The sequence below is a fragment of the Opisthorchis viverrini genome, assembly GCF_000715545.1.
Source record: "Opisthorchis viverrini unplaced genomic scaffold opera_v5_95, whole genome shotgun sequence".
Lineage (NCBI taxonomy): Eukaryota > Metazoa > Platyhelminthes > Trematoda > Opisthorchiida > Opisthorchiidae > Opisthorchis > Opisthorchis viverrini.
The window spans coordinates 449,729-464,872 of NW_008751752.1; the positions used below are offsets into that span (position 1 = coordinate 449,729).

A 15,144-nucleotide genomic window follows, 5' to 3' on the forward strand; every position below is an offset into this window, starting at 1 on the left:
GAACGAGATATGCAGTTGAGTCTATCGTGAAAACCAAATTGATTTGCAAATGAGTGTATTTCTCAAAAATACGCCTTCCGCTGAACAAGCGGATCCAGACATTTTAACAAGCGCCATACGCTATGGAAGCATTTGTTTTAACCAAACGATAAAATTGAATCCGATCTGGGAGAAGTACTCACGAATGACGCAGCTTCGATGCGGAGGCAACAAAGCATCCCAAAGTGCGAGATTCGCTCCATCTTGATCTGCGCTGAAAACCGGGGAAAGTCCACCGGGGCCTGGCTGCTCACCGGAACTGACGTGTCCGGTCACATGGAGACCACCTGGAAGTGAAGGCCCTGCAGGTCCCGTACCCGCACCCACAGTGGCAATGAGACTACTTGATCCGACAAAACAGAAATCGGCCAATCCTTTCGCGTGACAGCGACAGCGCTGGAAATGGAAACGGTCGCATTAGTTTTACAACACCAAACATGGAGAGTTTTATACGGTATCCTAGTTCATCTTTCTGTAGCCTAGTAGCCTTCCAGGATGGGGACCGCGTGATCCTCACTGCGCCTGGTTGGAGACACTACAAGGCATGGCTGCCAACCGATGTCAGTGGCGTTCTTGTTGTCAGTTTCTATCCAGATTGCCTGAGTGAATGTCTGGAGGTGTAGGCACCTCGGAATGATTGTGTTAAGCTAGCACTAAGTCCCTGTACTGCGCCAAGTGAGGACTAGCGCCTATTGCTGTTCGGTTCCATATCTCCGGACCTGAGCGACTCATTCGTCAGGGGCCTCAAAGATACTCGCCTGCAAGACTACCCTATATCTCCCGAACAGATATGCTGAGCGAAACCGACAACCCCGTAAAATTCGTTCCTCACCGAGACGTACCACAGCAAGCATATAAAAAAGTGGGACTGTGAGAGTCTAACAAACAGGATGCTAGTGTGGGTGAATATGGATTTCCAATAGCGGTGTATATTGTCTAATGGGCCAATTGAGCGATCGTCGCCAACACGCGACTAATTGATGTGGATTCCGTGATTGAAGGACGAGTGGCGATATGTCCTGTCTAAGTGCAAGTTGACCACAATGTTGAGTAATCACTTGTGGCCGAATGTTCAAATGTTCAAACTACTAGAAGGATGGTCGCGGGTTCGAGACTCTCCGGAATCTCGTGAGTAATGCACTGGCAGTGAGGATGAAACAGGTGTACAGAGCTTCTCGGTTTTCTAGCATAGATCGGCTCCAGTTACAGAACGAACTCTTCAGTGAAAATGGGTTACCTCGTGGGGATGTGGGCGTGAAGAATCAAACAAAAGCGTGGGGAAAGTAAGGGCGTAAGTCATGTCAAAGAAGGATCAACTCAGGCTACTGCCTTCCAGTTAGCAAGACAGTTCCAGCTTAGAAATATCGACACAGGCGATAGAAAAATTAGTCTAAACGACACCACCTTGGATGATCTAACTGTGGAGGCGAACAAAACATACGAAAGTGAATAGGGATAAATTACGTGAGACTGAACCTGCGATGACAGTCATACCCAAGGGTTGGGACCTATCGCCGGACAAACGAACGTAACAGAGTAGCGCAAGAGTCTAATTATGCAGTAACACCAATAAGAGAAACATTACACCTGTCGTTCACCCTTTCGATGCCTAGCTGCCATGCTATCCGAAGAAAGCACGAGGACTAGGATACTGCCAGGTTGCCCAAACCTAGACAGAGGAAGTCGAGAGGCAGGTTCGAACCATGGACCTTCCGGTTAGTAAATTTGCGCTCTAACCACTTGAGCCATTGACACCCGTTACAACTAGCGGGTAATTTTGTGCCATTTTCTCACGAGCCTTAAAAACAACTAGCAAAACAAATGAAACCGACTCACGAAGTACGGTGGTTTGTCAGGAGTGGTAGTCTGCAAATTCCAGAGGCCAAAGTTACCATCAGCGTCACCACAACCGAACTGTAAAAGAACAGGGCCCAGATAAATAGATGAGCTAAAACCTCCAAAATGGAAGAGCAAGTACTGTTGCAAATAGTTTTCAGTTCTCCGTTATCACCCTGATAGATATGCTTAGGGAAACGGGATACTACGTCTGGGTTCAAAGTCCTACGATTCTTCAAAACAGGTTATAGTGCGGACAGCTGATTGGTAGCCATCGCGTTAGACCCTACAGCGGACCTGGCTGATGAGTTAGTAATAGGAGGCACACGGGTGACGATGGCTCAGAGTAAACACATTACGGAAGTGTGTTAACCTCATTCAAATCGCCGAGAATACATGATTCATAAGGTCAGGATGTGAGAGGGATGGTGCGATCATATTTGAACTGGGGCTTCTACTTTATATAGTTGTAATAACGGTAATACCTCAGCTCAGTTCTCGGTGTGGTCATGCCAAGCTAGCGTTTTCTATAGAAGAATCACCAAGGGGTATACAAAGTGTATTAAACACCGAAAAAAACATGTACAATGCAGTGTATTTAAAGTATATGCTATGCTGGAACGCGATTGACTGTTGTGTCCACACTCTCCACTAATTAGAGCACGCATTGATGCTGAGCCCGGCAGGCGGCCTGGGCTTCTGGACTATCACGTACGGGTTACGCTTACTGGCCGTTGCAGCACATAAATGCGAGTAGGTTTGGCACAGGATTCAGCTGTCATCCTCATTGGTCGGTGCCGGGAACCAGAACACCGATGCCCCATAGGTTTAACAATAAACGCTAAGACTGAATGTGCGGTTGTCTATCCATATTATAATCCAGAAGGCGTTGCAATAGACTCTTCCCAAGATCGTGCTACCCAAAACGTTTCAAAAACAAGTCTCATGTGCTCCAGAATGCTAGAACAGAGGGAGAAGCCATCTCTTACCCAAAGCATCACATTGGGAACCAGGGATGCCGACTATTCGGATTAGCAGTTTCCGTAAGTATGAACTGTGTGCAACTTACCCTACGACCGCTATGGTCAAAATGAAGTGCCGTTACTCGCGCACCACGTGACCCGGCAGGGACTTGTCCCGAAGCACCAGCTGGTGTCAAGGCATAGGTGTTTGTGAAACCAGCGATCAGCGGAATTGTGGTGGCCCATTCGAATAAGTGGACTGAACCTGTACCCGTTCCACTGAGGTCTGTGAGAAAGGAGAGAGAGAGGAAACACTTGTCGTTTGGAATTGAAACAGAAATCCTATTGTGATGAATGGACAATTGTTCTATAGACAACTCACAGTATGGCAAGATGGGATGAGACGCCAAACTGTACACGGCCGGTAGACTTCTTTTGAGAATCTGCAGTTGAGAAAAGTGAAAGAAAGTGAAGGGTGTGCTTGTTCGGTCGTACAGAGTGAGTATCATGCACCACGATGACTGTACTAGTTGACAACGACAAACAAACACCCTCGTCACATCACTCTCGTTTTTTTGAGGAAAGTCAAATCCAGCCAAAACAAAGATCCGCGTTGACAAATGTAATACAAACAGAACAAAACACAACAAGCGGTCCGTTAAATTTAATAACACAAGGCACTTCAATCACTCGTTCACGACTGTACTGTACGTGCAGAAACTCTTTGCTTTCCCTGAGTTTGAAGAACGCCCATGGAATTAAAACTTCAGGCTTCAGCAGAACAACACAGACAGTATGAGAAATTCCTTGTCTGTTAACGATACGGCCTAATCCCCTAAACAGCGCGCCAGGGATAGGGCGCCAGCAGTCAGTGACCCACAACATGACACGAGCTCAATGAAGTATACAGTATCGACCGATTCGAAGGACATTGTCAAATAGTTGAATTTCGGTAGATGTGTTTGACAATAAGTGATCGAATATGTCACACCGCCCATCTACGCAGCCAGCAGTAAATGAGACGGAGAAAACCACCCGCAGGTATTCATTATTATGAAAAAAACTGCCGTCAAGAAAGGCACCCGGATCTGTATAGTCGGTCTGACGGAATGAGCTTAGTTTCGGTGACGAACTACGGATATCAAGGGAATGACGGTACAGCAAGTGCTGTAATCGATGTAGCGTTTGCACAGCCCCTAAGTGGCATCAGGCGATGCATTAACATGGATTCGAACACCGGTGCGACGTCAGACAGGAGGGATGAAAGACGAAAGATGAAAGGGCCACGTAGACCACAGGAACACAGACTAATGTCATTTAGAATGAAGGTACAAGTAGTTACGGGAGCGCGAGCTGATCACTCGTGTAGAGCCACAAACCTAAGGCAGATCGTCCAAGAGCGTCACCGAATGTTCACGTCGCTTCGTAATAACAAAGGATCGTTGAGCAGCTAATTGAAATGTGAACGAAAACTAACGCAAATTATGAGTGCTACCTAACGTCAGCCTCAAACTCAATACCCTGTATAATAAACTGACCGAAAGAACCACAAACAATGCGCCAAATCAGAGCGAAACATTGCGCAATACAGGACAAGATTGTCAATGAGGGTTTTGGGATACTTCACAAAAGGCAGCGAAAAGATTCGCAGCTCTATCGTGAGGTCTGGAACTGGAGCAAACAAATATGATGAATCCTTTTGGCGAGAGGAAATTTCATGCAAGAACTGACGCACTCGGAAAACGTTGGACACACAAAGAGCCAAAGTATGGTATCCCTCAAGAGGTACCACCACAGGTAAAGATCTCTTCAAGGAGATACTATAAGGTAAGTGACGCTGAAAACGGTCATGAATTGAAATCGAGTTATTAGGCAAATTTCGAACGAATACCCCATTCCTCCACGCAACAGCGTGAAAAAAACCGTAGAGCTGTAGCACCCTTTCAGTGCCTAGCTGCCATGCCACCCGAAGGAAGCACGAGGGCTGGGATACTACCAGGTTGCCCAAGCCTAGACAGGGGAAGTCGAGAGGCGGAGGTCGGGTTCGAACCACGGACCTTCCGGTCAGTAGATTCGCTCTCTAACCACTTGGGCCATCTCGCCCCACAGCAGCGTGACCGAAAGCGTAATTAGCTCCGATATCCTGCCGTGGCAATAACCACTCGAGTTGATCCTGATCTTTTTCACCAGTGGAGTTGTTGCACGAAGACTGCATTCATCCAAGAGGTAAGTTATAGTAAAGTAGCTGGTCTCTCCTGAAGATCATCTCTCAGAAGGAGATCACACATTAAGTCACGGCTGATGGTAAGGCGCCCTATGGGACAGAACTCCCGTCGGTTCGGGGGTCCTTGGAAGGTTACCGCCCGTATAAGGGGGGAAAGCGTTGAGTCGAAATTACTTTGAGTAAAGTGTGGGCAACAACAGATCAACGCGGTGAAATGGACGAACAAAAATAAGATCTCGAAACGGGTACAACATGGAACGTGCGGTACAAACTCGTTGTTGGACGGACTGACCGTAGTAGCCAGGCGTCGACTTCTTTCCAGTGCAGGCTTAGACAATTGGACGGAGGTCGAATGTAACTGTAGCCCACGGAACTGTGTGGAAAACTACGATAATGGAAAAAGCAAGGGTTGGGAATTCGCGTACGTGAAAAGGAACAGAGGAAAACTCCCATTATCAGATATTCGCGGTGACAACTTTCCCACTTACCACATGCGGATGGCCGTGATCGGCAGTAGCGGAACCACTACCACCAATCTTACTCGAATGTGCGGTTGTCATGGGGCCAGCTGGAACCTCCCCTGTCGATGCGTTACCGGTGTATGGCGAATCCAAGATCACGAAATCGTCAGTGCCACCACCACCTTCCGTGTAGACATGTGGTTTGGGCCTGTTCAAAAAGTGCAACGAAATGTCACGGTCAGCGGCCGGAGACGAGCGGCGAAAAAAAATTCAAATAGTTGTAAATCATAGTGATTATGAAATGAAAGAAGTATATTAATACACACGATGACATTTCCATGAGTTATAAACAGCGTCCGAGGTTCTTATTTGCTCCAAAAGTATACACGACCACATAGAATTAGGTAGATTGTGCTGAAAAAAAACAGGTTTAAGTTTCCCGTCCCAGTTTGTGAAGCAGGGAACAGGTGTAAAGAGAATGGGAACGGCTGCTGTACACATCGGAGAGTGTATAAGAAGCAAACGAAGTTGTACGATACGATGTCAAGAATGTTCTTGCGATCGGTTTCTGTCCGGTCTAGTGTTTCACGGTTTGAGTACACTTCACTTCAGTTCTCAGTTACGGAACTAAATGTGGATACACTGAAACGAAACTGCGGTAGTCATCATCATCATCTAAGGCAGCAACGTCAGTGTTGACACTGAAGCTTCACTGCCGCGGCACACAAGCAAGCTGACGTTGGTGTCGAGCTCGAACCACCTACGCTCATTTGGTGAGCTTCGAAAGACTTCCTGTGCTGCTAAGCCTTCTGGGATATGACCAAATTTTGTCCAAACGTCGTGCACTATGTAAAAAGACAACTACATGAGAAATTCGCCACCAAGCTGTTGTTCATATACGAAGTTGCCAATCGAATTGTTTGCTCACCACTTGATATCGCTTTTCGGCTGTTTTGGCCTATCAAGTCTCTACCGTCGTTTCCGTAATTTGCAATCGCAGTGTGTCAGTTTGTCTTACCTATACAAAGCGGAATTCTCTAAACTGCTGCTACACTTCCTGTTCCCCCGAACTATGGGGCCAGATGGAACATCATCCCACGCGTCAGACTGTATCGGTGCCGAGGCTAGTTAAGACCTAGGATAATTCCTTCACCGCGGTGGGTGCAGGAGAGTCCGGTAACCACCTCACTCTGAGCACACTCTAAAAGCACCACACTTAACTGGCTCCAAGAATCACGGTTCATCTTCTTCCAAATCAGTCGTACAATTCATACACTCAACTGCCTAAGGACGTACGGCAGTGAAGCATCGGTGTTATGCTGTCGATGATGATGCCTAAGGATAGAGCTAAAGGATGAACGTCGTTCACACGTCATTCGTAAGCTTGAACCATTTTGTGATGCCTCGGCAAACATCATCATAGAATTATAGACCGATCCATGATTTCGACCGAAGTAAGTTTTATTGTTGTCTTCTTCCCAGGAGCATGTTACGCGGCGCGACTCGTTGAATGAACATGACACAAGGGACCACGAGGGACACGAATGTCTACCTAAACAATTAAGTAAACTAAAAAAAAAATGTGCCCACTAACCAACCTTCGCATTAGTTCCAAGTCGTATTCCACCTCGTCTGCGTACCAGGCAGGCAGTGTGACCAGATTTTCCACATTCAGTTCGATCACTTCCTTGGGAGTGGCGACGGCGATGTAACCATGATTCACCTTTAGAGAACAAACGGAGAGGGTCACTGTATGGGTCTGTAGGTGTGCGCGCACACACACAATTGACTGACGAACGAGTACGTGAACGAAAGAACACAGCAAACAATGAGGCGACGAGTCGCTAAACAGCCCTCCCACATAGTCAAAGGGGTTATGTGAGGACGAAAAGCACCGTATCGTTAGCTTGTACGTTTCAGCCTTACGACAGAAAACGACGGATTACTGAAAATCGTATGCAGTGAACAGCTTACAGGCTAAACTCGTTTGTCGTGCAGTAGTCCCGCAACCCCCTGCGTCGATTCACTGATGCCTTATAGGGCCATTCTCGTTCAGTAGATATCGGCTGCGTAAGTCTGCTAAGTACTTTCTACCGCAACTCTAGCTTGAAAACTTCAGCTATTCAGGTGGGGTGCAGCCATCAGGCGGTTCTCGTCAGCGTCTGAGCTACTATTATGGACTATTCGCAACCACTCATGTAACAGAAGAAGACCGATAGCGTATTTGAAAATGCTAACCAGTTGATGAATGCTGTTCGATGAACACGCTTTTAAGGCAAAAAGATAACATCCAGCCATTTGTGATTAGTAAGTAGACAAGTGCAAAGGACGCAACTACGACCTGGGAAAAACGTGAATAGGGACTGGTACAAATTTTCGTGAAGGAAACTACTCACAAGGTTGCTGAAAACTCTTCGACAGCCCACGACTGGTTTCCCCCCTTCTTGGGGCTCATCAGATAGGCATAGTCCCCGAGTTTCCGTCAACCTTATGTTCTACTTGAACCCAAATTAGACTGTTTTCGACAAATACACTCGTTTGCAAATCAATTTGGTACAAATCTGGCACAAATTCTCTCCGCTGCTAATAACATCAAGATAAATGTAGGAAAACGGATTTAACTAGAATAAGCCGAACTTCATCGGTACTGGACAGTGAACCCCCCAAACCTACAATATACTCAATTAATGGCAAGCGATGTTGTGCCAATGTCACTGGGTCAAAACTCTAGTAAGCGTTCAGCAGTGGCACCCTTTCAGAGCCTAACTGCCATGCCACCCGAAGGATGCATAAGGGCTGGGATACAACCAGGTTGCCCAAGCCTAGACAGGGGAAGTCGAGAGGCAGAGGTCGGGTTCGAACCCAGGACTTTTCGGCCAATAAATTCGCGCTCTAACCAATCGGATCATCTTGCCCCACAAACTGGTAAGACTCCAAAGTGACTCGAGGACACGAAGTGGTTAGGTTGATATAAGAAAAGTCAATCTTACCAAAGGAGACTGAAATGAACGAACATAGAAAAGCACAGTCACAGACTGCGTTAAAACTGCCAACAGAGAGTGCATTCGCTGTCGGTTAGCTTGGCTTTACGTGACACTGTCTAGCTGAACTGAAAACGACCGAGGTGCCGAAAATACTGAGAAGCGTCACCTCGATAGGATTACAGAGCTGAGTAGTTCCAATGTGAACAAAATTGACTGGCTAGGTGAGAAAACTGACCATGGGAAGAATGCAAACTCCTCTGAACAGTCAAACGGAGTCCGTTGAATCGGACCACAACATAACACGGAAATAGGATGCACCAGTGAAACAGAAGAATAATCAATTACGTATAACGAAAAGGTATCCGAGGAGCCTATCAAACTTGAAGAACACAGACCACAACACAACTGAAATTGCGTGTGAACCAATGAGATTTAGGAAAGCACTGACCAGCAGTTTCACGCACATAAAGTTTCATAAGAAAACAGTGCCACCTCCTAGATGCGACTGCTGTAGAAGCATACACTCGGCAAGTCCGAAACAACCGAGTAAGAAAAGCGGCAGTGTGGAGCACTTTCACCACAGTTAACCTACTCGCAAATGGTCGAAAAACTTGAACTGCTAGAGAATAAAGGTTGCACTGATACTGTGCGGTAATCAACATGCTAAAAACAGCACCGCTTCAACAGACTGATAGAGATAACACATGACGAATGATGTAACAGTTTCACCTGGTTCAGACACATGGCGATGAGTGGATCATGTTCTTTGTGAATCAATCTAATCGCATCGTCAAACAGCAGCGATCCGGGCACTCCACACGTTGGAAGTGTAGACTGAACTTGTCTCGTAGTTCTACCGGGTCCTGCATGCGGAACGGGCCTGAGAGATTCGTCCTGAATAGAATGGATGGAAAAGTTCATTGAATGGAAGGTCTGTCTAGGTGTCAGTGCAAGAACCATTATTCAAACAAACAACTCACAGAGGTCGGGACTTTTTCAGCAACGCTGCTGCTGGCTGAAGAAGATTCCAGCGTGAACGTCGGCTTTGCAACGGGACTTGGAGGTGATACCGATGTGGGAACGACAATAGACTGAATAACACGAGGTTGACGGAAAACATGTCGAACTATGGTATCGTCCACAGTTGGCTGACGCACCAAATAACACCAGAGACGTTTAGTCGGAAGGGAAAATGGATCCCGGGTCCTGGAAGGTAAATGTGACAGTACACAATCAGGGTGTCCATAGACCAGCTCCTGAGGCGTACAGTGACGGGTGTCAAAAGGCGAAATGCAATGAGTAGCTATACTCAGTGAGAACAAGCTATCAGCTGTCACTAGTGTGATACAACTGATTACAAAAAGCGAGGGCGAATAGATTGAATCAAGTGATGAATGGGACAGAAGAGACAATGAGTACTAAATATTACTTACTGGAACGGTGTTTTCGTGGGATCTGTCAGGTGTCGCAATCGTAACATTGAGCGAGTGGCCCCGGCTGACGGGAATTGGGAAGAAACTTCGGCCAATTCGGGTTTGTCCCCAAGTGCACCGGCAACCGACTTGCCGGGCCCAGGAACACCTTCCAGATGTGACTCGATATCCGGTAGAAATTGGGGTGGTGGAAGCAAATGATGTTCCGGCGCGTGGGACAGGTGTGTCAAGCTGAGTGGAGTTAGAGTTGGCGGAGCAGTCAGTCCCACACGATAACCAGCCATCCACATATCAACCGACCGGGAAGCAGCTACCAGACCCGGTGCATGGACAGCCAGATCTGTGTGATAGAGCGAAGAGGAAAAAGGTTTGGTGGCACCAAAGAACTAGAATAGACGTGCGCGAGATTACTGTTCATATGATTTATCACGTGACCGATCGTGTATACTTTCCTGATCAGTTCTACTAAGTGCTGAGCTCCGCACATCTGATCACGTTCATACCAACATTATCCAGGCACAAGCGGTTGAAAAAACACCTACCGACGGTTGGAGCTTCAGGTCGCTGGATCTTTCAGCTGTAGCGCCCTTTCGTTGCCTAACTGCCACGTCACCAGAAGAAATCACCAGGGTTGAGATACTGCCAGGTTGCCCAAGCCTAGATGGAGGTCGGGTTCAAACCACGGACCTTCCGGTTGGTCAATTCACGCTCTAACCACTGAGCAATCTCGCCATGGAATTTTAAAAGCCGCTATACAGATTCGACCAATTCCATCACGATACTCATCTGCTTGCACGTTCAACAATCGGTTACCCAATCGGTCTCCAGTTGTAAACACACTAGCTTGATAAAAGGTTAAACAAGATTGTACAACTAGCACACGTATCGAGATATACTAAACTACTTTTTCGGATAAGCTTCGGTTATGTACTGAAAGCCTCTGGGATGTCCTCAGCAACGGTCAACAAACCAAGGTCAAAACTCGGGAGGCACAAGTGACGCGGGATGTTTGAATACGGTGCACTTCTGTTTTACCGGCACCGTGGTCTTCAAACACATACGGACTTGCACAGGAAATCCCAATATACCCCCCCCCCCCTGCATATCACTATCGGGCATCTGGCGTAAAAAGTAGCATTCTTAGGCTCTGTAAAGCGCACGTGTAGGTGGCCTACAGCATACTTCGCCGCCTGGGAAATTCCGTATTCTGATCAACAAACCGGTGAGCGGACAAACCTGGCAAGTTCGATATAGAAGAGAATGTTGGCAGCTCAACATTACCAGAAAAAACAACATTAGTGTTGATACGGACGCTTCGCTTTCACACAATCACAAAGTTTATTTAATTATGGGGTTTTGCGGGACAGGTATTTTCGTTCATAGTCACACCACTCTCGTTTGACCGGCCGTGTTCCTGTTCTGGCGTATTATTCCGGCGAGTCCACACCAAAGGGACTCGAGTTTCGCTCTTATTAGAGCTCATCAGTAGTGCATATCCAATGGCCGTGCCGGGATTTGAGCCCCGGACATCTGACACGTGAGGCGAGCGTGTAACTACTACTCCACCAATGCACGTTGGAAGTATCTGAGTTTTTACATCTGAACAGGCGAAACGTGTTCACACTTGAGCGATGTGATTGGTGTGCCCGACTCATCGAACGACGACCCAGTAACTGTCCTGGTTGTGACGATCGATTGACCCGCCAGTCAGGTAGCGTGGCACACGCTTGAAACCCACTGGGCACATCTTTGGTTGCAATTATGGGGTTTTGCGGGATAGGTATATTTGTTCATAGCCACACCACTCTCGTCTGAACGGCCGTGTTCTTGTTCTGGCGTAATTATTCTGGTGAGTCCATTACATCCAAAAAAAATTGAGGCGGAAAAGGGAGAAAACCATGGATGAGGAAGGGACCTGGTGCTAGCCTACTACTACAAGCATTCAGATGTGCCTACACCTCCACGCGCACAAGCAGACAATCTGAAAATAGACTGACAGCACGGAGGCAACTGATATCGATCAGCTGCAATTCCTTGCAACCAAGCGCAGGAGAGATCAAGGGGACCGGAAAGCAAACAGCGGCAACAACACTTCGTACTCTCTTTCACACCCTTCTGTCAAGTCATATGTTGTCTATTTCGCAAGCTTGTGCCATCGTGAAAGAGGCACCAAGAACAGCACTAGTCTCCCCGACTCATTTTAAAGGGTAAATGATCTCACTGTTCTCTGACCTTGACAGTACGTCACCAACAGCAGGTGTTTAAGATTGCGGTGCGATACTAAAAAGGTAAACGACAAGAAAGGAGTTTTGCCACGAGTTAACAGGCTTTCCTGTTGTCCGACACAAGTGTCAGAGGTGTATGTTTCACTGAATGGGAGTCTCCCAAGAACTAGCGTCGTTTGGGACACAGAAAGATGTCGACCAGGCTTTCCTGTTGTCCGAGGTGTATGTTTCACTGAATGGGAGTATCCCAAGACCTAGCGTCGTTTGGGACACAGAAAGATGTCTGGCTTCTTCACGTCCGTAGCGCTCGAAACCGGGAGTTCCGAACCAATGTTTCATAACGGGACTTTTCTCGCATCAACGGTGTGTTGATCAGAACGGAGCAAATTGTCGATTGAAATGACTGTTATTAGTGTGCACGAGGACGGTTACACACAATGAAGGATTCTACGAACAGTAACACCAAACACAACGGAAGGGAGCAGCTAAAGTCATGTTTCGGGATCCTTGAATGCCAATACCACAGAACTCTGTCGTCAGGCTGTTTGACAAAACTTATGCGTATCGAAACTCGGCAAGTTCTGTGGAAATATCTAATCGTCAGTGAGTGAGTGGACGGACGAATTCGCGATACAGGCTGACTCCTCTGCCAGTGTTCTTTCTGACAATGAGAGAGCTGTTGTTGTAGCACGGGTTACAATGGCAGACCGACGTTGTGATCAACTTTCTCTCCATAACTCGAGTGGCGATACGTTTTAGTTGGAATACAAACAAAACATTTGAGAAAAATGTATATGCCTCGGTGTGTGCTTACCGTCTGAACTGAAATCCAGTAGCTGAATGAGTCGATCGATCTCTAATTTGGCCAGCTGCATAATGCTTAAACGCATTAAACGCCAAGCATAACTGTCCCCATTAGCCCATTGTTTTTCAGCTTCCAACGATGTCATTTTCTGCACGCCATCGTCATTCTCATCTTCATCCTCGGATGACTCACTCCGGAACGCTCCTTTATGGTCCGCCGATTCCCACGCAGTCCCAAGACAAAATGAGGAATCGATTATATCTGGGTCCAAGCACAACAGTCGCAGGATCCAACGGGGTTGTTCGGAAGTAGTAGCGGTGCCGTTTGTGGCAAGCTCCGGATACAACTCCTCGAGACGTTGAGGAACACGTGCTTGATCCTCTTCATCGCTCGAATCAACAATTCCCGTACGTTTGGCTAAGCGTCGCCGTAACTCTTCTTTCGCTTTGCGTTGAGCAGCCCGGTTGTTGGCCGATCTTGAACGCCCATAAGCACGCCTTAACCTACGCTGTCGTGTAGCCAGGGCAGACGTATAGCCCTCGTACCCCTCCGGGGGTTCACTTGCATCCGAATCGAATATCTGACTGGGATCGTCTGGCAGTGCTCCTTGTGGTAATGGCTAAAAACAAATGGGGCGAATTTGTAGTATTTGAAAATTGGTACATGACAAGCGAGGAAGAGCAGACCAGGTAGATTAACTACCCCTTGCGCACAATGGGAACAACTCACCCGACTCAAGAGACAAGTCAGCATGGAATATTGTGGAGGGACGAACCATTCATCTGGAGGTGGGGGCGGTTGCGCAGATGGCGGGACTACCTGACCGACCGATGTGACGGGAGGTTTCGCTGTGCCCGAAACCTCTGCATCGGCTTGGATGAAATCAGAAGGTGAAAAGACGAAGAATCAGTAGTTAAGAACTTCTAGGCGGCTGATGACAGGCAACCGAGCAACAGCAGGTTTTCAAAAAGAAAGTAGGGACCCCTCGATGGTATTTTCATCATTAAAAAATAAATAATTGTTCAGCTGTAGCAGCTCTTCAGTGCCTACCTACCATGCCATTAGATGGAAGCACGAGGGCTGAGATTCTGCCAGGTAACCCAAACCTGGACAAGACACACTCGAGATGCAGAGTCGGGATCGAACCACATTGCGGTCAATAAGCTCGCACCTTAATCACAGAGATCCGTTTTCTTACATCTCATCCACCCTTATACTCTCATTAGAACGAAGCATGAAAATATGGATCTATTAGTACACCAAGGCATATCTTCAGCTCGTTGGATTAAATATCGAGTTCAGCAAACGTGTGTGGTATCGATAACGTGTGCTCGTCCTAGCATTGTTGCACTAGGAAAGAAGTAAACAGAGACGCGCGATCTCATCGTTCAGCTGTAGCACCCTTTCGGAGATGCAGAGTCGGGATCGAACCACGTACATTGCGGTCAATAAGCTCGCACCTTAATCACTGATATCAGTTTTCTCACATCTCACCCACCCTTATATTCTCATTAGAATGAGGCATGAAAATATGGATCTATTAGTACCCCAAGGCATATCTTCAGCTTGTTGTATTAAACATCGAGTTCAGCAAACGTGCGTGGTATCGGTAACGTCTGCTCGGCCTAGCAATGTTGCAATAGGAAAGAAGTAAACAGAGACGCTGTTCAGCTGTAGCACCCTTTCGGTGCGTAACTTCAATGCCACAGGGAGTAAGCACGAAGTCTGGGATACTGCCAGGTTGCCCAAGCCTAGACAGGGGAAGTCGAGAGGCAGAGGTCGGATTCGAACCACGGGCTTTTCAGTCAGTAAATTCGTACTCTAATCATTGAGCTATTTCATGCCATTAGGTGTTTACTCTATGCGAAAAATCAATGTGATGTAACACGGAAGAGGAAGCGCTTACTTTGTGACGGTTGCGGGTGGATGGTACCAGATTCCGAGATAGAAGTCCCACGTTTGGTGGCCCGAATAGCGGCAAGTCGACTATGAGCACCGCCACTAGGAGAAAAGAGAAGAGAATTTCAGGAAGAGAAAAACGAACGATCACGCGCCCCCGAACGAACAGTCGAGGATCCGAGCACAGTATTAGTTGCTCCTCCATCAATAGGGAGATTCATGAAACTCTTGTTCTCAAGCTTTTTGACTCCGAAGTTACAAAATTTAAAAAAAAAC

The 15,144-nt window shown here is 47.2% G+C and overlaps 1 protein-coding gene across 1 annotated transcript in view; it reads right to left on the reverse strand.

Annotated features, from left to right (window-relative positions):
* The window catches only part of T265_05221 (hypothetical protein), a gene marked incomplete at both ends in the record, with an annotated part of 71,548 nt that overhangs the window by 4,137 nt on the left and 52,267 nt on the right, over positions 1-15,144 (reverse strand). Inside the window, 13 exons of the mRNA XM_009170176.1 lie at positions 183-435; positions 1,876-1,953; positions 2,945-3,123; positions 3,220-3,280; positions 5,354-5,446; positions 5,550-5,730; positions 7,121-7,245; positions 9,236-9,400; positions 9,487-9,712; positions 9,940-10,279; positions 12,979-13,588; positions 13,699-13,830; positions 14,876-14,970. Coding sequence (XP_009168440.1) covers positions 183-435; positions 1,876-1,953; positions 2,945-3,123; positions 3,220-3,280; positions 5,354-5,446; positions 5,550-5,730; positions 7,121-7,245; positions 9,236-9,400; positions 9,487-9,712; positions 9,940-10,279; positions 12,979-13,588; positions 13,699-13,830; positions 14,876-14,970 — 2,538 coding nt within the window. The remainder of the gene's footprint in view (positions 1-182; positions 436-1,875; positions 1,954-2,944; positions 3,124-3,219; positions 3,281-5,353; positions 5,447-5,549; positions 5,731-7,120; positions 7,246-9,235; positions 9,401-9,486; positions 9,713-9,939; positions 10,280-12,978; positions 13,589-13,698; positions 13,831-14,875; positions 14,971-15,144) is intronic.